This window comes from Eulemur rufifrons, chromosome 3 (genome assembly GCF_041146395.1).
Source record: "Eulemur rufifrons isolate Redbay chromosome 3, OSU_ERuf_1, whole genome shotgun sequence".
In the NCBI taxonomy this organism is placed as follows: Eukaryota; Metazoa; Chordata; class Mammalia; order Primates; family Lemuridae; genus Eulemur; species Eulemur rufifrons.
The window spans coordinates 88,110,075-88,136,134 of record NC_090985.1 but is presented as its reverse complement, the minus strand read 5'-3'; the positions used below and the strand labels follow the sequence as shown (position 1 = coordinate 88,136,134).

Genomic DNA, 26,060 nt, shown 5'->3' with positions numbered 1-26,060 from the left:
GCATGAACTACCATGTCCATTTTTTTTAATGGAATCATATATATAATTTAGTTTGTAATTTTTTTCATTTAGCATTTTATCATGAAAATCCTCTCATGTATGTCTCTATCTTTTTTGTTTAATGACCATAAACTTAGAATGGCCATACTGAATTTATTTTAATTATTTCCCTATTTTTTATTAATTGAGAAAGGGTCTTACACTCCAGCCTGGGCTAGAGTGCAGTGGCATCATCATAGCTCACAGCAACCTCAAACTCCTGAGCTCAAGTGATCCTCCTGCCTCAGCCACTGAGTAGCTGGGACTACAGGTGTACACCATGTCTGCTAACTATTTCCCTATTGATTTACATTTAGATTGCCTGTAGATTTTCTTTCACTACTAATGCTTCAGTAAATAACCTTACCAGCTTTCAAAAACTAAACGTCTTCATTTATAAAGGTATAATTTACTGAGTTTTTCCAGTAAAGCAATTTTTTTATACACATAATATGCAGGGGATGATAGTTACTATACAATTTATCAAAATCACCTTTATACAGTGAATTTTCATCACTTCCTTGGGCCTAAGGACAGCATTTTTAGTCAGTGAAACATTGTTGACTTCTTTTCATGATGTAAAGATAATTAAATGGTCATTGTTTGCTTCTATTGATGTCCATTCCAGGGTCATTTAAGATATTTGAAAAGTCTTTTCAAAAGATTGTTTTAAAATATATGCCAGAATATTTATTCATTTGCATGGGGCTGCTTAAAATAACAAAAATACTTTAAGAAGAAAAACCTATGTCATTCACTATGGGGTTATATTTTAGAGATCTCACATAAAAAATGGCAGACTTTTAGTCAAATGGAAATATAACCCCTATGTCCCAGTCTTTTTTTTTTTTTTTTTTTTGAGACAGAGTGTCGCTTTGTTGCCCAGGCTAGAGTGAGTGCCGTGGCGTCAGCCTAGCTCACAGCAACTTCAAACGCCTGGGCTTAAGCAATCCTACTGCCTCAGCCTCCCGAGTAGCTGGGACTACAGGCATGCACCACCATGCCCAGCTGATTTTTTTTTTCTATATATATTTTAGTTGGCCAGATAATTTCTTTCTATTTTTAGTAGAGACGAGGTCTCGCTCATTGCTCAGGCTGGTCTCGAACTCCTGACCTTGAGCGATCCACCCGCCTCGGCCTCCCAGAGTGCTAGGATTACAGGCGTGAGCCACCGCGCCTGGCCTCCCAGTCTTTTTTATTTATTTTTTCCTCACCACCCTCTGTATGGGAATTCTTTTATAATACAGAGGGAAAGATAACCTCAAAATGTCCTTCAAAAGTTTAATTTCTTATCTAAAGGCCATTAACTTGAAAGAATTTTCATCAAGTTTTAATTAGCTTATGTTCATAAACCTCTTAATAGTTTTCCTTTTTTGTTGAGAGATGTAGTACAAGTCATGAGATTTATTCAGTTGTGTACTGAAAAAAATGACGTTATATGTCAGGTTCTGTACTGGGTAATGGGAACATAGCAGTGTACTTAATTTTGTATGAACAGATACGATATTAATTCTAAATTACTGCCAGGAAATTGTGCCCACAGGTTGAATACTATATTATTGTTTTACAGTATGGCAAAATGTTCTGACTTAAAGTCTCAACTAGACTGATATGAGATATAGCAATGGTCACTGGACTTGAATTTTAAAGTTTAATTTCCAAAAAGTAGGGTAGGGAGTTGACATAGGGTTGACAGTTTTATGTTGTGACAAGGGCATATTTTAAAATCCATCTATTGTCCTCATATACTAAAAGAAAAGGCACTTTTACACCAAAAGTGTAAGAAGGACATTTTCTCAAAATAAAGGACAGTAACTTTAAATTAAATAGGTTTTTTGTTTGTTTTTGTTTTTTTACTTTATGCTCCTTTTCTTTTGCATCATCGATTGGCCTTAAAATGTGGACTGACATTTAGGATGCACTGGTATGGTTTACCTAATCTCTCAGTGTTCTGAGAATAGTAAACATTATTCTAATGATGGTTTAGCAAACCAAATAACTAAGATTGTTCTATTAAATCTTCTTAGAAATTTTCCCCAACTAAAAAATGTGTTGTACTCCTCTCATAATGTAAAGATAATTAAATGGCCATTTCCTCTAATAGTTCTCAAAGATTCCTGCTGTATTTCTATAACTTTATAAGTTTTTTGCATTTTAAATTTAATGACAATCTTTTTTAATATAATTTTTAAAATGTTTTTGTGGAGACGGGTGTCACTGTGTTGCCCAGGCTGGTCTTGGAACTTTTGCCCTCCAGGGGTCCTCTGGCTTCAGCCTCTCAAAGTGTTGGGTTTACAGGCATGAACCACTGCACCTGGCCCAGTGACAGTCTTGTCATTATTGTAAACAGGATTACTGTGAAACAATTTACTGTGGCTACCCTTTTATTATAACAGCTGTCTCAAAACAGATACTATGTTAGTTGAAGGCAGTATTATGTTATCTTTGATTTGACTGCTGTAAGTCTTAATTAGTCTAGCTATACACTATTATATATTTTCACAGCGTTTGTGGAGGAAAAAGAAAATCTGTTTTCAAAGGTTATTTCTCATTTACTCTTAGTTTTCTCTTCTACCAGTTGCCAACCAGCCCTCCCCACAAAAAGAAATTTTCTATTATAGTCTGTGCTAGAGTAGACTAGATTATAAGCCTATACTATCTTCATAAAATTTCTAGGAGTTGAATATGTGTGTGTGTATATATATATTCACTCATCTGGACCCTAGAAAACAAAATGCAGCCTGGTTCTTAGTAATCTCTTTTAAACCTTATTTTGAAGTATAACACAGAAAAATGCACAAATATAAAATGTACAGCTCAATAAATTATCACAAAGCAAACACCCATATAATGACATCCCAGGATAAGAAATAGAAAGTTGTCTGCACTCTAGGTACTTTTGCCTTTGCGGAAGGGTTTTTAAAAGATCTTGGAGAAATAATTGATAGGAAACAGCAGTGACATAAAGTGTAGGAGAATAAGCAAGCCTTTGAGAAGGCTGTAGCAGTAGGAGAAGCAGTATCCTAAAGGTAAGCCAAGATTCAGTTAAGGGAGGGAGAGGGCCGGGAGAGCTCAAAAGTGAGTATGTTGAAGTTGGGGAGTATTTACTGACAAACAGGCTCCAGAAAGCAGTGAAGTCTGAAGGAAAGGATGGCAGTAGGAGGCCACCAAGTTTGTTACCTCCCTTCTGTGTTTAACAAGGTCCATTACCTTTCTTGGAATTTTCCTTTTCCTGTTTTGTTCTATTTTGGTGACAACACCACTCTCATTTTTCTACTATTAAGACTTCATTGATTATTTTTTCTCAGTGCCCTTTATTTTTTTCTGTTTGTTCTGCAAGTATTTGCTGAGCTTTCTATCCTGCCCTCTCTTCTTATTTTATAGGAGTTAATTCATTTCATCTCTTTTTTTCTAAGGCAGTGCTCTGTGTTCTTTTTCTCTGTCCAGACTTAAGAAACATCTCTTCCTAGCAAATAAAGATAATTTTCAAACAGCTGGGGGGGAAAAAAAAAAAGGCTGGGCACAATGGCTCACATCTGTAATCCTAGCACTCTGGGAGGCTGAGGCAGGAGAATTGCTTGACGCCAGGAGTTGAAGATCAGCCTGAGCAAGAGCAAGACTCCGTCTCTACAAAAAATAAAAAAATTAGCTGGGTGTGGTGGTACACACCTGTAGTCTCAACTACTCAAGAGACTGAGGCAGGAGGATTGCTTGAGCCCAGGAGTTTGAGGTTGAAGTGAGCTACAGTGACGCCCCTGCACTCTACCCAGGGCAGCAAAGCAAGACTCTACCTCAAAAAAACAAAACAAAACTATCTGAGAAGGTTAATTTTATGTGCCAACTATACTGGGATAGGGGATGCCCAGATAACTGGTAAAACATTATTACTGGGTGTATCTGTGAGGGTGTTTCTGGAAGATACTAACATTTAGATCTGTAGAATGAATAAGGCATCACCAATCCCTTAAGGGCCTGAATAGAACAAAAAGGCAAAGGGCAGATTTGCTCTCTACTTCTGCTGGGACATCCATCTTCTGTCCTCAGAGGAGGTCCTTGCTCAGGCCTTTGGACTCAGACTGGGACTTAACACCATTAACTCTATTGGATCTCTTGCTCACACATGGCAGATTGTGGGACTTTCCAGGGTCTATAACCATGTGGACCAATTATAGTAAATCTCTTTCTATGTATCTATTTTTTTCCCCAAAACCATCTCCCCAGCATCCCTGTCATTCCCCCCACCTTTTTTTTTAAATTTAGTTTTTAATTTTCAGAATATTACGGGGTCTGTCTATGTATATCCAGTTGGTTCTGTTTCTGTGGAGAACTGTGACTAATACATTATCCATTTAAAAAAAATGAATAAAACCTGCACACAGCAGCTTTGTTCATCATTGTCAAAATTTGGGGCCAGGCATGATGGTTCATGCCTGTAATCCTAGCATTTTGGGAGGCCAGCGTGGGAGGATCGCTTGAGCTTAGGAGTGTGAGACCAGCCTGGGCAACAGTGAGACCCTGTCTCTACAAAAAATAAAAATATCAGCCAGGTGTGGTGGTACCTGTAGTCCCAGCTACTCAGAGGTTGAGGCAGGAGGATCACTTGAGCCCAGGAGTTTGAAGTTGCAATGAGCTGTGATGATACTGCTGCACTCTAGCCTGAGCAACAGAGTGAAACCCTGTCTCAAAACAAAACCTGGAAGCAACCAAGATGTCCTTCAGTAGGTGAATGGATAAATGAACTGTGATACATCCAGACAACGGAATATTATTTAACACTGTAAATAAATGAGCTATTAAACCATGAAAAAGTATGGAGGAACCTTAAATGCATATTACTAGGTAAAGGAGCCAATCTGGAAAAGGTTACATATTGTATGATTCCAACTATATGACATTCTGGAAAAGACAAAACAGTGGAGACAATAAAAGGATCAGTGATTGCCAAGAGTTGTGGGGAGGGGGATGAATAGCCTGAACACAGGATTTTTAGGTCCATAAAACTATTCTATATGATACTATGATGGTGGATACATGTCATACATTTATTGAAACCCACAGAATGTATAATATCCAGAGTGCACCCTAATGTAAACTATGGGCTTTGGGTGACAATGATGTGTCAATGTAGGGTCATTGATTATATAATAATAAATATGCCACTGTTGTGTGGGATGTTGATAGTAGGGAGACTGTGCTTAAGTGGGAAATCCCTGTACCTTCCACTCAAGTTTGCTGTAAACATAAAACTGCTTTAAAAAATATTTTAAAAAATGAATGAAGACTTAAACAGACACTTCACAAAAGACGACAAAATGCCCCTCCAAACGTGAACAAAACACTAGAATTGCTAAAATTAAAAAAAAAAAAAAACATAGTACCAAATATTGACAAGGATATGGATTACCTGGAGCTCTCTTAATTGCTTGTGGGAGTGTAATTACATAACAACTTTGGTAAAATGTTTGGCAGTTGCCATTACAACTATATATTGCTTATGATCTAGTAATTTTACTCTCAGGTACTCAAGAGAACACTCAAGAAATGAGGCCTGGCGGTGGCTCATAACTGTAATCCTAGCATTCTGGGAGGCTGAGGCAGGAGGATCGCTGGAGCCTCAGGGGTTAGAGACCAGCCTGAGTAACAGCAAGACCCTGTCTCTACTAAAACTAGAAAAATTAGCTGGATGTCATGGCAGGCGCCTGTAGTCCCAGCTACCCGGGAGGCTGAGGCAGGAGGATGGCTTGAGCCCAGGAATTTGAGGTTGCACTGAGCTATGATTATGCCACTGCACTCTACCCAGGGCCACAGAGCAAGACTCTGTCTCAAAAAAAAAAAAAAAAAAAGTTTACGTGTACCTTACTATTCTGTGTGCAAGAATTATCTTAGCACCTCATTTGTAACAACTAAAAACTGGAAACAACCCAAATGTTCACAAACAGTAAAATGAATAAGTAAATTATAGTAATACAATGAAATACTACTTAGCAATTAGAAAGAGCTGTGATTCACCAAAGATGTGAATGAATCTCACAGGCGGTGTTGAATGACAGAAATCAGACCCAAAAGAGTACATACAGTAGGCGCAACTAATATATGGTTGTAAAAGTTGTTGGCTAGGTGAGGTGTAGATGTTGACTGAGTTCTGGAACTGCTATAATACAAAGGTATACACATGTATAAAAATTTGTTGAGCTGGCTGTTTAAAATTTGTGCATTTTTCTGTGTTATATAGCATGATACGATTTTTAAAAAAAGTGATAGGTTTTCAAACTCCACATAAAACTATCATTTCTCCCTGCCTACTTTTTTTGCCAGTCATCTTCAACTTTGACATTATTTTTGGCCCTTGGCTCTTTTTATTCCCATTAACTCAGAGGATTTATTTCTACAGCCAATAATAGATCTTGATAACATTAAAATGTGTCTGTCTGACCAAAGATCTAGTCATGGACATTTTATAGTAATCAATAAATATATATTCCTGCCAATGTTTAGTACTCTACTACATAATTTCACCTAGATACACTTCTATCATCCTAGATTCATCTTCATTAAAGAGCTTTACTCTTCAACATTTCCGTATCTGACAGCCATAATTTCCATTATCTCCATTCAGAACCTTGGGATCATTTGATTTTTTTCCCCCTCTTTGTTCCTCTAGTCAGCCACTTGAATAATTTTTTTTTTTAAGAGACAAGGTCTTGCTGTGTTGCACAGGCTGGCCTTGAACTCCCGGTCTCAGGCTGTCCCTGGCCTCAGCCTCCCCAGTAGCTATGCTGTATAGGCCCATGCCACTGTACCTGGCTTTAGCCAGCCACTTTACCAAGTCTAGTTAATTCTGTTTTTGTTTTTTTGTTTTTTTTTTTCCTTGAGATAGAATCTTGCTCTGTTGCCCAGGCTAGAGTACAATGGTGTCATCATTGCTCACTGCAACCTCAAACTCCTGGGCTCAAGTGATACTCCTGCCTCAGCCTCCTGAGTAGCTGGGACTACAGGTGCATGGCACCATGCCTGGCTAATTTTTCTACTTTTTGTAGAGATGGAGGCCTTGCTCTTGCTCAGGGTGGTCTTGAACTCCTGGCCTCAAGCAATACCTCCCACCTTGGTCTCCCAAAGTGCTAGAATTACAGGCATGAGCCACAGCGCCTGGCCTCAGCAGACTCTAAAGTAACTGTTCTACCATACTGAGTCAAACTCTTCTACCTGGTTTCCAGGTTTGTTTAATCTGATCCCTTTTTCCTTTTTACCCAGCATAAGCTTTTGGCTCAGATTCTCATCTAAACCCACATCCTGTTACACTCATTCCTGTCTCTGGCTTCCTCCGTCACTGCTCGTTTTTATTTGTGATGCTCATTCTCCTTTCCACACTTCTGTCAGTAGGGCCTGGCTCTTTTCAGTTCATTTTCACCCAGTGCCTGGTATCTTTGAGGTGTCTTTACTATTTTCTCCCTATTCTCTGTGATTGTCTATAAAATTCTTCTCAAAATTGTAGACCACACACTACTTCTGGTCATGATGAAATAAGGAGCTTACATCAAAATGGAAATCAGTTATATCACAAAGCATACTGCTTTGTTCAGTGTTTTCTTTTTTTTTAGTGAGATTTTCTTGATGAGGGAGCAATGCATTGGTTTATATTCTGGTGCAAACTCCTTATCTCATTGGAGATCAACACTTGCACTGAGTTCATCTATATTATACAAGTTAACATTTTAATTCTATTAGATATACAATATATTGATGGGGGGACAGAGAGTGGGTGGCAGGGATGTTATGGTACCAGTGAGTGTAAAAGGATTTTGGTCATTATTTTTGGCCTTCTGGAATCTGAATTTTTGTTCTGTGTTTCTGGAATTCCTTTATGATTTTTGGTGGGAGGCAGAACCTATTTGTTTCTGTAGCAGATACTTGATTTGCCAGCCTCCCTCTTGTTTTTTTTTTTTTTTTTTTCTCATGGAGGTAGATTCTTGCTCTCTGTTGCCTAGGCTGTAGCGCAGGGGCACAATCATAGCTCACTGCAACCCTGAACTTCTGGGCTCATGCGATCCTTCCACCTCAGCCTCCTGAGTATCTGGGGACTACAACATACACCACCACACCTGGCTAATTATTTTTTATTTTTATTTTTTTTTGAGACAGAGTCTCGCTTTGTTGCCCAGGCTAGAGTGAGTGCCGTGGCATCAGCCTAGCTCACAGCAACCTCAAACTCCTGGGCTTAAGCGATCCTACTGCCTCAGCCTCCCAAGTAGCTGAGACTAACAGGCATGCACCACCATGCCCAGCTAATTTTTTCTATATATACTTTTAGTTGGCCAGATATGTTTTTTTCTATTTTTAGTAGAGACGGGGGTCTCGCTGTTGCTCAGGCTGGTCTCGAACTCCTTACCTCGAGCGATCCACCCACCTCGGCCTCCCAGAGTGCTAGGATTACAGGCGTGAGCCACCGAGCCCGGCCATTATTGTTTATTTTATATATTTTTTGTAGAGACTGGATCTCACTGTGTTTACCCAGACTGGTCTTGAACTCCTGGCCTCAAGCGATCCTCCTGTGTGGGCCTTCCAAAGTGCTGGGATTACCGGCATGAACTACCATGGCTGGCCCAGCCTTCCTTTTGCTGTATATGAGCTTTAGACTTGGTCAAGCAATTGCCCCAGTAGGGTCAGCAACTCAGGAGCTGGTGACACAGAAAAGGAAGAACCTCGTAGACCCTGTTCTGTCATTGGTGGCAATAGCCGTTGCAGTCGTGTTTTCCTAGGACCAATTCTGCTGTAGTTTTGAAGGTCTTTCCTAGCTGTGTAGCCTATAAATTGGGTTCGCTGACGATTGTTTTCCACCAAATATCTTTTCATGAATGTGTTTTTTACTTAAATTAGCCAAAGTAGGTTTTTGTTGCTTCCAACTAAGAACCCTGACTGGGGAGGAAAAAAACCTACAAAAAACTTGTACAATTTTAGTTACTTTAAGCAAGCTGATCACAATCGAATCTTGTTTTCTCTTAGTTTACACATGAAGTTTTAAAATGTTTTAGGCTTACTTTGTGAGACATGCAGACGGTACAGATTCTAAATAATAATTATTTCATTTTAGTATTTGCATTTAAAATTTTCAGTGTGCTTTATGGACCATGTGCTGCTATGTATGCCTGAAGTACTTGAAATGCAAATTTGGGGAGACTTTGCCATCTAAATGCTTGGCTGGATTAAGCGCCTAATTAGGATGGTTTTTCAACAAGTTGGAGTAAGCATGCAATCGGTGAGTGTTCAAAATTCATTTTCAAAATCCAGACATTTAGATATTTTAAGAATTTTTTCTGAGAAAATGAAATCTATATATGACCATCTTGAATTCAATATGTTTGTGTACAGTTTAATTTGCTTACTATTTAAATCACAGAAGTGAATCTTTTTTTCCCGGCATCTTAAGTAAAGGAGTAACTTTCTGGATTACGTTCTAAACTTACCAATATCTGTGTGACCATTAAAGCCAATGTGTTCATTATTAGTGAGGAAAAAGCTTAACTATATGGAGAAATCATTTAATAGAATATGCTGGCCTAACAGTTGTCAACTCTGAATGTTGTAGAATTATTAATATTGAATGCTGTTATAATGCAGATTATCACACAATTATTCAAAGTAAAAAGCAAGTCATGTCTCCTAAAATATAACACTATAGATAAGAAAAAAATTAAGTATATGATTGTTCTGTGCCAGAGATGTTAATTTTGATCTTGACATTTTTATAAGCATTTTCTATTGATATATAAAGTTTGTTCAGCTCTACTGTAAACTATTAGAGCAATTGTTGTACCAAACACATTTTGTAGAATATTTGTTTTTCATTTTCAAATTCAATGTTTTGCTGGCTATGACATGGAATTATGTTTTATTTATTAAAGGTATACACAGGTTATGTAATTTGAATATAGGTATACTTTTTAATGCACTACTTTCACTTTTTGTGTTTGTCTGAACTTTTAATCTTCCCAGTCCCCAAGGTCATATATTTTCTTTGGTGATAAAAGCAGAGAGCCAAATAAAATTATCTTTCTTTACACCGGCATGATTTTGAGAGTATTAGCTTGATAAGCAATAGAAAAATGACTTGTAAAGTTGTTGGTGTTTTCATCTTTTTCAGATACATGTTCTTATGTTTTGAACTTAGTGCAGTTGTACCTCCTTTCTCATTTGTCATTTACCACTATTTGGCTACACCGGGTGAATTAACATTTTAATTTCTCTTGCTCTCTCTTTTTCTCTTGCTTTCAGAAAGAAGGGAAGCTTTTGTTATTTATGATTCCCAAAAAGCGAAGCTTTATGATTTCTATTGATTGTAACTTTAGTAAGAAGTATAGTTTAGTTGAAAGATTGTGGGTCCTGAATTTCAACAACCCTGGATCTGAAATTTGTCTCTGCCAGTTATTCTCTTCATCGACAAAATAGGGATAAGAACTGCTGGTGCACCGTTAGCCTGTGGCTTAGATGACATTGTATTAAAGCACCTAGCACAGTGGCTTGTGTGATGTAGGTACATTCGATAATGTTTATTTTAATGGATAGTTTCCTATGTTTTTGCTGTTCCACCAGCACCCTACCCTAAGTCAGATTAATGAGGGTACTACTCATTGAGGCCAAAGTGCAGAATTCAGTTTTAGATACAGGTAACACTTTATTTAGCTTGTTCATTTATTTAGTTTTGTTCATTTTAAGCTGCAAAATGGGTACCTTTCATCAGGGAATGGACCAGCTAAGAGAGGATTAACTTGCTCAAAATATTGTAATCACAGCTGAGGGCCTTTCCTACTAATAGTGGATGAGTAGGATCTTTTTTTTTTTTTTAATGTATTGAGGCCAATATATAATCATCAACTTTAATCAGCTGAAAATCTATATAAAAACAAGTTTTCTTCTAACATAAAACAATTTGATCTTTTGGGGTTATTTTCTATTTTAATTTCCAAAATTGTTTAGCTCACTGCCTAAGAGTAAAAATAGAGGTGTAGTCTACCAAGATTTTACCTTTAGGCACCTGAAAATAAAAGAAACATTCTTAGCTCTACCTTTTGATGATTAACATATATTCTCCCTAAGAAGAATGTTAACTCTAAAAAAGGTATATATATATATTCCCAATGATTTGACATATACAGGCATACCTTGGAGAGATTTTGGGTTTAGTTTTAGATCACTGCCATAAAGCAAATATTGCAGTAAAGTGAGTCACATAAATTTTTTGATTTTCCAGTGCATATAAAGTTATGTTTATACTTTACTACAGTCTGTGAAGTGTGCAATAGTATTATCTCTAACAAAACAATATACATGCCTTAATGAAAAAGTACTTTATTGCTAAAAAAAAAAAATGCTAATGATCATCTGAGCTTTCAGCAAGTCCTAATCTTTACTGCTGGAAGGTCTTGCCTTGATGTTGATGGCTGCTGACTGATCAGGGTGGTGATTGCTGAAAGTTGGGGTGTCTGTGGCAATTTCTTAACATGAGACAATAATGAAGTTTGCTGCATCGATTGACTCTATTTCACAAGAGATTACTGTGTAGCATGTGACGTGTGATCTTATCCACAGTACAACTTCTTTCAAAATTGGAGTCAATCCTCTTAAACCCCGATGTTGCCTTATCAGCTAAGTTTATGGCATATTCTAAATCCTTTGTTGTCATTCAACAGTTTTCATAGCATGTTTACCAGGAGTAGATTACATCTCAAGAAACCTCTTTTCTTTGCTCATCCATAAGAAGCAACTCCTCATGCATTTAAGTCTGATCATGAGATTACAGCAATTCAGTCATATCTTCAGGCTCCACTTCTAATTCTAGTTCTCTTGCTATTTTCATCACATCTAAAGTGACTTCAGATCTAAGAGGGTTGGAACCAGCTTCTTCCAAATTTCTGTTAATGTGGATATTTTAGCCGCCTCCTATGAATCACGAATGTTCTTCATGGCATCTAGAATGGCAAATTCTTTCCAGAAGTTTCTCATTCTGCATTGCCCAGATCCATCAGAGGAGTCACTCTCTAAGGCAGCTATAGTCTTTAAAAATGAATTTCTTAAATAAGAAGACTTGAAAGTTGAAATTACTCCTTTAACCAGGGGCTGCAGAATGGAAGTTGTGTTAACATTAACCTCCTGTGCATGTCCATCACAGCTCTTGGGTAACCAGATACATCGTCAATGAGCAATGATCTTTTGGAAAAAATGTGGGGTTTTTGTGAGACAGAGTCTCACTCTGTCTCCCCACTAGAGTACAGAGTGCAGTGGTGTTATTATAGATCACTGCAACCTCTAACTGCCGGGCCCAAGTGATTCTCTTGCCTCAGCCTCCCAAGTAGCTGAGACTACAGGCACGTGCCACCATGCCTGGCTAATTTTTCTATTTTTTGTAGAGACAGGGGCTCGCTCTTGCTCAGGCTGGTCTCAAAGCCCTGGCCTCAAGCAGTCCCCCCACCCTGGCCTCTTAGACTAGTGTTAGGATTACAGGCATGAGCCACCGTGCCTAGCCTGGAAGGACTCTTTTTTTCTGAGCAGTAAGTCTCAACAGTGGGCTTAAAATATTCAGTGAACTATGCTGTAAATAGATATGCTGTCATCCAGGCTTTGTTGATCTCTTGATAGAGCATAGGCAGAGGAGATTGAGCATCATCCTTAAGGGCCCTAGGCTTTTGGAATGGTTAAGTGAGCACTGGCTTCAACTTCAACAGTCTAACAAGAGAGTCAGCCTGTCGTTTGACAGTTTGAATCCAGGCTTGACTTCTCTCTAGTAATGAAAGTTCTAGATGGCATCTTCTTCCAATAGAAGGGTGTTTCATGTACATTAAAAATCTATTCAGTGTAGCCACTTTCATCGATTATCTTAGCTAGATCTTCTATCTAACTTGCTACAGCTTCGCTATCAGCCCTTGCTTCTTCATCTTGAAGGCTTCTTTCCTTCAACTTTTATGAACCAGCCTCTGCTAGCTTCAGACTTTTTTTTTTTTTTTACAGCTTCCTCACCTCTCTCAGCCATCATGGAATTGAAGAGAGTTAGGGCCTTGCTCTGGATTAGGTTTTGGCTTAAGGGAATGTTGTGGCTGCTGCTTTTTTGTTTTTTCTTTCTTTCTTTCTTTCTTTTTGTTGTTGTCACAAGGTGTCCTTTGTATGTGACTGGTTTGATATTCTATCCAGACCACTAGAACGTTCTCCATATCAGCAGTAAGGCTGTTTCACTTTCTTATCATTCATGTGTTTATTGGAGTAGCACTTTTAATTTCCTTCAAGAACTTTTCCTTTGCATTCACAACTTGGCTGACTGATGCAAAAAGCCTAACGTTTGGCCTGTCTCAGCTTTTGATGAGCCTTCCTCCCTACGCTTAATCATGTCTAGCTTTTGATTTAAAGTGAGAGATTGCAACTCTTCCTTTCACTTGAATAATTAGAGACCATTGTAAGGTTATTAACTGGCCTAATTTCAATATTGTGTCTTAGAGGATAGAGAGGACCAAAGAGAAGGGCGAGAGACAGGGGAATAGTTGGTCAGTGAAGCAGTCAAAACACACACAACATTTATCAATCAAATTCAGCATCTTACGTGGGCATGGTTTGTGGCACCCCAAAACAGTTATAATGGTTACTGTCAAAGATCACTGATCAGAGGTCATTATAACAGACATAATAATAATGAAAAAGTTTGAAATATTTTAAACGTTACCAAAATATCACACACAGACACAAAATGGGCACATGCTGTTGGAAAAATGGCACTGATAGACTTGCTCAACGTAGGGTTGCCACAAACCTTCACTTTGTTAAAAGTGCGCTATCTGCAAATGGCATTAAAGTGAAATAAAACAAGGTATGCCTGTAATTGAATTTGATACTGTGCTTGAAACCATTCCAAGGCCAGAAACTGCCTTCATTTTTTTAATGTTTTATCTGCTGTTAAAAAAAATGATGCAAACTTTTTGTCCATGTTCAATAGAACACACTCTTCACAGATGAGAAACCTGAGGTTCGGCATGTTTGGTTAGCCTTTATCAAAGTTACCTGACTAATAAGTGGTAGAGCTGTAATATGAACCCAGTTCTGATAGCAAAATCTTTCCTCTTTTTAGTGTACTTTGCTACCTCTTCTAGAAGAAGACTGTTAATGTTTATTAAAGACATATTATAAATACTTTAATTCATTTAGTGCTCATAGGCACATGGAGTAGATATTTTCCCATTTTATAGATGAGAAAACAGGCACACAGAGGGGTTAGTAACTTGGCCAGCTTTATACAGGCAATCGATTGATAGAGGCGACGTTTGAAGCCAGGCCTATTGCTACCATGGCCTGGGATTTGCTTCACTGCCTTCCATTTTGCCTCACCATTGGCTTGAATTAAAAATCATATATTCACATATGTCCAGACTTTCTTCTCAATCTATTATTATATTTATGTCCCTAGGCAAAAATGATTTTAAACTAGAGAAAGTAAGACTAATGAGAAGCTAATGTGATTCTGATTAATCTCAGTATTTTATATTGAAAAAAAGTAATAGCAAATATCTAACTTATAATAGCAATATAGTAGTACATAAACATTGTACCCTGGTTTTCCTTTTGTACTTTGCAAGAGGAATGTGACTGTGGCTAGGAATCTAGAGGAAGGAAGAAGAGAACCGTGGGAAGTGTTAATCTTCAGTTAAGGGATTTTAAAATTGTTACAGAGTTTGATCTTCTGATATCCACTCCTTTCTTCTACATACACAATTTTGCGTGTAATTTCAGGGATATGTGAACCTCTGCATTAATATCACATAGTTTGTCTTGAAAAACATAACATGCGAGTGCACACATGTCTTATGGATACAGGGTCTTGTTCTGTCTCTGAGGCTAGAGTGCAGTGGAGTCATCACGGCGCACAGCAACCTCAAACTCCTGGGCTCCAGTAATCCTCCTGCCTCAGCCTCCCAAGTAGCTGGGACTACAGGTGTGTGCCACCGTGGCCGGCTAATTTTTTTTCTATTTTTTTGCGGAGATGGGGTGTTGCCCTTGCTCAAGCTGGTCTTGAACTCCTGGCTTCAGGTGATCCTCCTTCCTGCCTTGGCCTCCCAGAATGCTAAGATTACAGGCCTGAGCCACCGTGCCCAGCCAAAAAATGTGTTTACTTAGAATTAAATCTATAGTTTTTCCTGCTAAATAGTTCCTCAAATAATATTATAGATTAAACTAGTCTATAACAAATGAATTACCACATAAAGCTTGAGTACAGTCACCATGGATAAGACAGATGACAGCTTCACATTTTAGCTGTACACATCAGCACTTCCTCAGTAGCATTTTACAATGTTAAAAAAGAGCAAATTGCTTTTCTGTTGTCATCCTCCTTGCTGTCATCACTTCCAAACACTGTTGCTAAGTGTTATGGACTGTCATCATTAGACACATTCATGTGTGTACACACACATACCAGATTCACTATTAGATTATTTAAAAGCAGTTTTTATAGATAAAGCAAAGCATAGTTTTTCTGTTTAGTTATTTCGTAATGGTGTGGAATTGTCTTATTACTTAATGAAATAGAGTTATCTAGTAATGACAATTTTCTCCCTGCCTTCTCTTTTACATCTCACGAAAATATTAATGACAGTTTATCTTTAGAGGAAGTCTTCCCTTCTCTAAACCAATATACTGACAAGACACAGTTCAGCCACAAGTTAGGGCAGGAGATGCACTTGGGTCACACAGCCTCCCAGTGCACAGATGGTGACTTTGCAGTACCATCTGTTTACTGTTTCTTCACAGCCATTTATAATTTCTTCCCCTCCATGAGGGCTGAATAGAAAAAATAGAAAAAAGTAGTCAGACCTAGTTTTAGAGTTCCTGGAAGTTAGCTATTCTTTCCTCTCACTTTTTCCTACTATTCCAATAAAGGTTCTGGCTCTTATTTCTAAATATTCCAGTCATTAGTTTACACAGACCTTTGCTTCGTATTTCTTTGTGCTAAGTACACGCAATGTACAAATAACAGAAGATCACATTATGTTAGTCTGTTGTGTATGCTTAAAAAAATAATCACATAAAGCAATCTGTTCTTTTCCTTCTTTTAAAACTTTGTAGAAGAAACCTAAATAGTCTGCTTATTCCTTATAATTAAAAGCTGTATCCTTGGCCACTTCTCTTATAGAAGGCACCTGGTATTCTTTCCTTCTGATAATTAAACAGATGGAAAGATAATAGTTGAAACTTAGCCCTGCAGCATGCCTAGTAAGGAATGCTAAAAGCTGGCACAGAAACATTAGTTCCTGACCTTGGCAAATCTTTTCTAAATTTTTCTTTGTGAGCTTTTTGTCCTCTTCATCTTCAGGCAAGATCTTTGCTTACTGGAGGAGAGAGAGAGAGATTCACTTTAGACTATGTAATTGTCACATTATGATGAATAAATAGCATTCTATTTGTGCTACATCATAGGAGAATGTTGACTTATGACGAAATAGAATACTCAAGAAGAGAAATGACTGAGTGGTATAGTTACTTTTGCCCTATGGGTTTGTTTTTAAAAGATCAAGATCTATTAAAATGTATAAGGTAAAAACTTTGCTTAAATATTATCTGCTTTAGAATTTGCTCACATTCTTTTTTGGGAGCAGTGGGAGCTGTTATGTTGACTTTGTGGAACTGTGAGGCTTCCCTTTTTCCTCTAGTCAGATGTTTTTCCTTCTCTTAGCCCTCACATGTATTAAGGCTGTTTGTATGATAATCCTCTGTATGATCATTGGTGTGAATGATGTTTTATTCTAAGCTTCAGAGTAACTTTGCCTCTTATTTTTTGTATACTATTCATATTTTAATATTGATATCTTCCTATCTTTCTACTGACCCATTTTCCAATCTATACTATCCTTTTAATTTATATTTCCAAAGCAAGAGTTATAGTTTTTGTTGGTTATTATAGCCAGTTTATTATAGTACTTTCTGGAACTATCCTAGGTAAGAGTCAGCAAAACCTTGAAACAAAGTTATATGATAAAATTTATATAAAAGCTGTGGCAGATGCCAGGGGCATTATATATACCTCCATAAACCCCACTTTGACTCATATTGTATCCTTAAATTAGACTTGGTTGCTAAAATCTAAGAAATGAGATTGCTTCCATGCTCATTTTATAAGTTGTGCATGCTTCTAGAAGGTCCAAAGGTCTAGCTTGAGGTAGGTTTTAGAGCCATCACTGTTTACAATGACCAATTACTTGATGGTATTGTTTGTATTTGGGTAATTCTGTTCTTTAAGTTAGATTGGTCATTGATTGACCTTAAAAAGGGGATGATGTCCATTGCTTCAGAATCCATATCTGGCTGATGTGATACTATTTAGTCTTTAGGATATAATTGAATGTTAAAGCTTGGTGAGTTAAGGATAATGGTCATCTCATTCTTATTCTTTTCTTTTAAAAGTGCTTTTAATAGCATGCTACCTTTCTTTTACCTCTTCTGTCCAGGCTTTCAGGTGTAGCGCTCAAAACAGGAGGATAGTTTTTCTCTTTAAGGAAAGATCATATACTTGAGAAGGTTCAAGGTACAGTTTGTAATGATTTAACATTCTACATGTGTGTTTTTTGTTTGCTTTCTGCTTTGAAAGTTTGTTTTTATTTTTGCTTTAAGCATACCATAAAGTCCTGTGTATAGTAGGATTTCGCCTCAGAAATTCTCATTAGGGCCACCGCTAACTAGCCCATTTAGCACCTTTCCTCTGGAGACAAGGCCTCCCGAGAAAATGCAGTACTCAGTGAGCAGTGCATCTGGATTTCAGCCCCCACTCACCTTTGGCCGGCACTGCAGTGCAGCAAACGACATGTAGCACCCTGCATGGTACACGTTCAAATTCTAAACTTCGTACTAATTTGGAATTGTTTTGAAAAGTCCACTACAGCAAAAGTAGCCTATTTTTTAAAAAAATATATATATATATTTAAATTCTAAAACTAAAAATATACCAGGAGAGGCAAAATAGTGTTTCTTTTACAGAATAGTATGAAAACCTGATGAAAATAAAGTTTTTACTCCAAATATAGTATTATTTAAAAATTACTAGTTACTCTTCATTTTAATATTATATAATACCTTACATTAAACTTTATTGCAATAACAACTGGAGCTATATATTTTTTAATTTTCAATTGAGAAATATTAGCTTATTTCCCATAACATTTAGAGGATTCCAATCCTATAATTAATGTGTTAGCATGTCATTGCAAATAATTGTCTAATGCTTTGTGTTAACAGTTCTCTAAGTCTTAAAATTAAGCTTTTGGTTTTTCCTACTTCCTCAGGTACTTTGGTCTGGGAAGCCATATGGTTCATCTCGAAGTATCGTAAGGAAAATTGGAACTAATTTATCTCTTATTCAGTGTCCAAGAGTTCAGTTTCAGGTACTGTGCTTACATATTTCAAATTTTTATATTAATATGTACATTAGAAATATAAATAAAATAAGCAAGATGACTGTAAAAGTATTTTCTTTGTTTTTGAGCCTTTTCTCCCATTGATGCCACTATCAAAATAAAAAAGGCTTAAAAACCACAGTAAAATCTTTCTAATTTTAGTTCCTCTGTGAAGTGATTATTCAAGATCTTTAAGACATTTATCCTTCTTAAGAATGCATATATGAGGATTTAGAACCACATATTAAGCTAAGCAGTTGTTAATTCCCAGGTGACCTTAAACATAGGCCTTATGTTAGTTTCAAGTGCTTTATTTTTCTTTTGTCATTACACCTTCCTCTTTGGACTGCCACTCTGTCCCCTGAGTTTGTTTTTATATGTCTCTGTGAATACAAGTTGCTTTCTCTATCATTGGTTTCAAGCTCAGCATTAACTGTAGGATCCGTTGCCTTGGCAATGGCAGTGTCAAGACAATGAGGTAACTCTAGTTCTCTCAATGAGGTGATAGTCAAACCCTGAATTAGGAGAGCTTTTGAATGCTTACGCCTTAGTACAGTGTTCTCTTCTAGTGCCAAATCAGGAGCAGCTCTGCTCTTTGCTTGGAGATATTACTATTTTCTTCTATTTTGGCTTTTGTTTTTTACTGTTATTGTAATGTTAGACATATATCACATAGCTTTGTTCTTATTTTTTATAATTTCCTACAACAGTAATATGACAAAACATTTCAGTTCAGCATTAAATAATATAAAACTCAACAGATATCTATACCAATTTTAAATAATAGATTAGCATGTGGAACAGGTATTTAACTCATCATTCAGAAGTTCAGAAGTGCCCATGCACACTATTTGATATCATGTTGTACTCATAAATCACCTCTCCTGGTAAATTGAAGTAAAAATCTATTTCTAGGCCAGGCGTGATGACCCATGCCTGTAATCCTAGCACTCTGGGAGGCTGAGGTGGGAGGATTGCTTGAGCTCAGGAGTTCAAGACCAGTCTGAGCAGCCCAGTGCGGTCGCTCACACCTGTAATCCTAGCACTCTGGGAGGCCGAGGTGGGTGGATCGTTTGAGCTCAGGAGTTTGAGACCAGCCTGAGCAAGAGCAAGACCCCGTCTCTACTAAAAATACAAAGAAATTATATGGGCATCTAAAAATATATATAGAAAAAATTAGCCAGGCATGGTGGCACATGCCTATAGTCCCAGCTACTCAGGAGGCTGAGGCAGGAGGATTGCTTGAGCCCAGGAGTTTGAAGTTGCTGTGAGCTAGGCTGACGCCATGGCACTTTAGCTTGGGCAACAAAGTGTGACTATGTCTCAGAAAAAAAAAAAACGACCAGCCTGAGCAAGAGCGAGACCCCATCTCTACAAAAAATAGAAAAATTAGCCGGGGCGTGGTGGTGTGTGCCTGTAATCCCAGCTACTTGGGAGGCCGAGGCAGGAGGATTGCTTGAGCCCAGAAGTTTGAGGTTGCTGTGAGCTAAGCTGACAGTGTGGCATTCTACTCAAGGCAAAGAGTGAGACTCTGTCTCAAAAAAAAAAAAAAAAAAAAAAAAAAAAATCTCTTTCTAAATAAGTGGTAGAAATAGCATTTATTCAGTTTGACTAACAGGTTGTTCATTGCTGTGTTCGTATTCCTGCTTGCAGATTGACTGTTTTGTGCATCAATCTAGAAACTGAATGATTGGAACTTTCCAAGAATTAAATTTTTATCAAATCCTAGACTTTTTAAAAATATAATCAAAATGAAGAAATCTGTGGTAGTAAGTCTCTCCAATACAATTTCCAAGAATTCAGTTCATTTAGACATGAATTACTGTTTGCTTTATTTGCCAACTTCCTTCAAATTAACTTACTGTGTTAACTAAGGCTTATTAACTTTTTTTTCTGATTGCTCATTGCCACTAAAATTTTCTTTATATTTAACGTACTAGTTGCAGGAAAACTTGCTTGGGCATTTGTGTGCATGTAGCTAGAGATACGTGAAAGGGTGTGGAGATATCTAATGAGTTCTGATTGCAGCCCAGATCTACCTTGGCAGTCACCGGACTAATGTGCGAGAGCCAAATACATTTACTTGGGAGGGTTCTCATTCTCAGTGTTATTACTGGCCACTTAAAGAGGGTATGAGCAGAAAAAGAGTATTAGATTAAGTACAGAAACTGTCTTTGAAAATAAATGAATTAACATAAGAAGAAGAGTAAGTTAAGGGAAACATTGATGACCTACTTGAGAATGTAGTGGAAGACGGAAGCCATTTATTTATAGTGAGATTTTTATTTCCAGGCATAGTGAGTCTTTAAAAATTCAATGTTAAAGTGAGTATTTTGTCTACTACTTAGATGTTTAAATCTGCTATTATTCCTCTATATCTCTATTTTTTCTTTGTCTATCAGAAATATAAAAAATATAGCATCTTCCAAAAATATAGAGGATGTAGTTTAGAGTAATATAATTGAAAATGTCTGTTTGCTATTTTTATGGCTCTTTTGGAAGCTAATTGATTTGGAATGTATCTGAGCTGTCTAGGACTCTGACATGGGTAAATAATATAGACAGTCTGAGACTGGGTAACCACTATGGGGCCCAGGGCGAGTAGACATCATGATACTAAGGCCATATTAAGGAGATAGAAGTTGAAATAGATTAAACTGAGAATAGGACATGCAAGAGGTCAATTTACAAACAGGAGTTAGGTACTCAAAAGCAGTCTCCTATTGCCCCCTGTGATTTCAGTGTCTTTTGGAGACGCATCTGAAATATAGCTTCCTTTTTTTTGTTGCTTTCTCTTCTCCTGTTGACTTTCACTTCCTTTCCTAGTACCCACATCATTGGCAACAGCTCAATTCTGTCACCCTCAAAATAGTTTCACCTCTGAAATCTAAACCTTGGAATATTCCTTCTATGCCAGGTATGGTGGCTCATGCCTGTAATCCCAGCATTTTGGGAGGCCGTGGTGGGAGGACCACTTGAGCCCAGGAGTTCAAGACCAGCCTAGGTGACATAGCAAGACCCCATCTCTTAAAAAAAAAAAAAAAAATTAGCCAGGCGTGGTGGCATGCTCCTATAGTCCTAGCTATTTGGGGAGGATTAGGTGGGAGGCTCCCTTGAGCCCAGGAGTTTGAGGGCACAGTATCACCACTGCACTCCAGCCTGGGTGACAGAGTGAGACCCTGTCTCTAAAAAATAATAACATATATACATATATATAAAATACTTTATATGTATTTATATATTCATATAGATGTAAAATGTGTATATATTTTCCTTCTAAATCTGCAGTCCCTAACCCTGGGGCCAGTCTGTGGCCTGTTAGGAACCAGACCACACAGCAGGAGGCGAAACAGTAGGCAAGCGAGGAAAACTTCATCTGCATTTACAGCTGCTTCTCATGGCTTGCACCACAGCCTGAGCTCTGCCTCCTGTCAGATCAGCAGCGTTAGATTCTCATAGGAGTGTGAACCCTATTGTAAACTGCACATGTGAGGGATCTAGGTTGTGTGCTCCTCATGAGAATCTAACGCCTGGTGATCTGAGGTGGAACTGAGATGGTGATACTAGTGCTGGGGAGCAGCTGCAAGTACAGATTATCATTAGCAGAGACGTTTGACTGCACAATAAATGTAATGTGCTTGAATCACCCTGAAACCATATCCCCACCCCTCCCCTACCTGCCTGGTCCGTGGAAAAATTATCTTCCATGAAACTGGTCCCTGGTGCCAAAAAGGTTGGAGACCACTGTTCTAGATCACAACATCTTTTCACTGTACCTGTAGGAAGACTCCTATGTAAATGATAGGAGACAGGCACATTGCTTGGTGTTGTGAACATTAGTCAATATTATCCATGTGACGTCCTGAGTATAACAACTGATCCACAGGGAGTGCACAACAGAAGTGCTCCTGGTGGTGATGATTTTGTTCTTATTATTGTTATGGCCATTTTACAGTTGCAGAGCAAATTATCTTATTCAATTCTCTAATTTAACTCCCTCTTTTTACCAATTGGATTTCTATATATTTAGAGGGTCACAAATCAGAACACAGACCCACACATTTAGTTGCACCTTCATCTAGTTAATGGGCACAATGACTATTGTACTGGGAATAAAATGAGGTAAAAAATGTAAAAAGCATATTAAAGACAACCAATAAATGTTTCTTTGCTATGTTTTTTGAAGACCTGTCTATAATCTCATAGGTTTTATTGGCTTCCCCTGTACTTCATTGGCACTGGGAATGAGTTGGCTATTTTACACTCAAAACAGGATCTCTAGACTCCTCACATTTACTTTAATTGAAGAAAAATAACTTCCCCTGGCCCTTTTCCACCTTTGACTTACGTGCGTTTCAGCCTTGGGTCACAACTATACATGTGGCCATGAGCATTTTGTGTGTTTGAGTATTGTGGCCCTTCCCTCTTGGAGGTAGGAACCCAGAGTAACACAAACTGGGGGAACAGGCCCTTCTTTTGTCTCCTAGTTCTTATTGTAGATTCGTGACACCAAAAGAAAATACAGATTATGGAGGGACTTGCAAAAGCAGTAAATTCTGAGGGGTTGGGAGCAATGGGGTGAGAGGTTTTGATTTGCAGTGGTTCTGAACACTGGATGCATTCTCAAATCATTAGGAATTTTAAAAAAATAAAAAATACTCATGCTCATATCTCGTCTTCCAGTGTGGTTCTATAGGCCCTCCCCACTTCCTTGCAAAAAACACATACAGGTCGTCTATAAGGCTTACTAACACTGAATTTCATGTGCTTGTTTTTTGTTTTTTTTTTTTTTGAGACAGAGTCTCACTCTGTTGCCCGGGCTAGAGTGAGTGCCGTGGCGTCAGCTTAGCTCACAGCAACCTCAAACTCCTGGGCTTAAGCAATCCTACTGCCTCAGCCTCCCGAGTAGCTGGGACTACAGGCATATGCCACCATGCCCGGCTAATTTTTTCCATATATATTTTTGGTTGGCCAGATAATTTCTTTCTATTTTTAGTAGAGACAGGGTCTCGCTCTTGCTCAGGCTGGTCTTGAACTCCTGACCTCGAGCAATCCACCTGCCTCGGCCTCCCAGAGTGCTAGGATTACAGGCGTGAGCTACCATGCCTGGCCATGTGCTTATTTTTTTTTAAAACCTCTTAAGGATCATTTTATGCAGCTAAGGTTGAGGACCTCAGACAGAGTTGTGTTCTAGTATTTTGCTAAAGAAGGTTTTCTTTAAAGCAGTAACATATTATCTATTGGCAATTGTGAAAGTAATCTCTAGAGCACTTCTGGGGTGAATTTTTAGAATGTAAGCATGGCTTATTGTGATAATAAATACTACACTTAAAAAAACAATTTCCTGGTGTACTAGTACTCATGTAAAGAGAAATTTTTAAAAATACAAAAACAAACAAAAAACTTAAGGCCCTGTGCTGGGGGACTTGGCTGTGTGGTATAGTGGTTTGAATCCCAACTCTATAACTGACAGGCCTCTGTGTAATTTGGTCTGGACTACCCTTTTCTGTCTGGTAACCCTGCCCCAGGCTATTTTCTTGGACTGTGAGGAGTGGTGGTTGGAGTTGGTGGTGGAAGGCATGTTCTGTTACCAGACAGGTAAAGAATAAGTCTCACTTAACTTCAGACACCATAATTAAATCTGGAAGTGAAATGACCACTTGTTGGGGCCCATTTTTCTTTATTTAGCAAATAAACTTGAAATCTATACTTTATGCTAGATGCTGCTTTTCAGGGATGAACAAAATAGAGTTATAGGTCTGCCCTTACTGTTTACATGATTCAGTGGGAGAGATATTAAACAAGTAAATATGCTAATAAATGTATAATTTATATTCTAATAAATGCGGTGTATAAAAGGGGTAGTATAGCATTGGGGAGAATAACAGCATGGTCAGGGAAGGCCTCTGTGAAGGAATGACAAGGGTTAGAAAGAGCCAGCTCTGCAGGGTTGAGGACAGCGGTAGAGGCTGGGGGAGTATTGTGTGCAGAGAGAATAAGAATAGCACTGACAGAGGTCCTAAGGCAGATAGAAGTTAGTGTCTGAGAAACTAAGAGAAGGCCAGTCTGTCAGGAACTAGTGAAGTGGGAGACTTAGTAATGTGGGATAGTGATCTTTGATGTCTGAGCCATCTGAAACTCTATACCTAAATTAATGATTTAAAATACAACTTAAACTTAACCCTGTTTTTTCAATTACTATTGGTAATCTGGAATATGCTAACATGTGATGTCATACTGTATGGGATGTCCTTTTCTTGATATTTTTAGCTATAAAATGCCCCTTAATGTTTGCCGAATCCAGCTACAAGTATTGTGTTTTATAAATTTGGCAGTGTGGAATAGTAGTTTCAAGACTAACTTGATAACAAGTGTTTGTGACCATTCGGGGATAGTGTTACTCTCCAAGGTTATTTTCAGGGACATACACACATTTTCCTTTCTCTTTCTCTGGTCTGTTGCCTTCCCCTTTTTCTTATCTTTCCACCCTTCTTGGGTGTTATGAGTAGAAACTTTTTTTTTTTTTTTGAGACAGAGTCTCACTCTGTTGCCCGGGCTAGAGTGCCGTGGCGTCAGCCTAGCTCACAGCAACCTCAAACTCCTGGGCTTAAGCGATCCTTCTGCCTCAGCTTCCCGAGTAGCTGGGACTACAGACATGCACCACCATGCCTTGCTAATTTTTCTATATATATATATATTTTTAGCTATCCATATAATTTCTTTCTATTTTTTTTTAGTAGAGACGGGGTCTCGCTCTTGCTCAGGCTGGTCTCGAACTCTTGACCTCGAGCGATCCACCTGCCTTGGCCTCCCAGAGTGCTAGGATTACAGGCGTGAGCCACCACGCCCAGCTGAGTAGAAACTTTTAATAATACTCAGTTGTAAAAAATGAGCACATGAGATCTGTTGTACAACATGGTGCCTGTAGTTAATAATATATTTTGAAAATCACTAAGAGAGTGGATTTTAAGTGTTCTCACAAAAAAAAAAAATGTATGTGAAGTGATGCATATGTTAACTCAATTGAGCCATTCCACAATGTATACATATTTGAAAACAACATGTTGTACATGATAAATATGTACAACTTTTACTTGTCAATTAAAAAAATTTTGTTTTAAAAGTGACCATATCATTCAGAAATATCAGTGGCTGAGTCTGGCCTAGGATATTTATTTGTTTTGATGTTCCACGTCTTTCAGGCTAGTAGTGTTCTACCCTCCTCCCACCCCGCCCCCATTATATGTCATCAAGCTACAGACTAATGTTCTTTATACAGGTATACTATAGTACCTGGCCAGTTGGTGTCAATGTCACTATACTGTATTAAAATATAGAAATTCTGCTTTTAATTTTTCTTACAGTGATAGCAATTGGTAGAAAAAGAGGAGTAAGTTAAGTCCTATGTAGGTAAAAAGCTAGAGGTTACTACTTTTGCTTTTAGGAGTAAGTACATGTATTATATTTGGCTATAAACAAATGGTGGTAGAAGAGACTGAGTTTTTTGTTTATTTACAATTATTCCTGGCAGAGAAGTTCCCAGTACCAGTGTGTTTATTTTATGAAAAGTCACAAGAGGACAGAGCTAGTGCTTCTAATATTTTT

At 37.9% G+C, this 26,060-nt stretch overlaps 1 protein-coding gene across 2 annotated transcripts in view; it reads left to right on the top strand.

The window, feature by feature from the left end:
- Positions 1-26,060, top strand: part of MTFR1 (mitochondrial fission regulator 1) — a 53,566-nt gene that overhangs the window by 5,065 nt on the left and 22,441 nt on the right. Inside the window, exons 2-3 of one of the 2 annotated variants that reach the window (XM_069466448.1) lie at positions 9,150-9,292; positions 18,345-18,443. In XM_069466448.1, the coding sequence (XP_069322549.1) occupies positions 9,227-9,292; positions 18,345-18,443 (165 nt within the window). In that variant the 5' untranslated portion in view covers positions 9,150-9,226. The remainder of the gene's footprint in view (positions 1-9,149; positions 9,293-18,344; positions 18,444-26,060) is intronic. The other variant, XM_069466449.1, reaches the window with a different exon arrangement.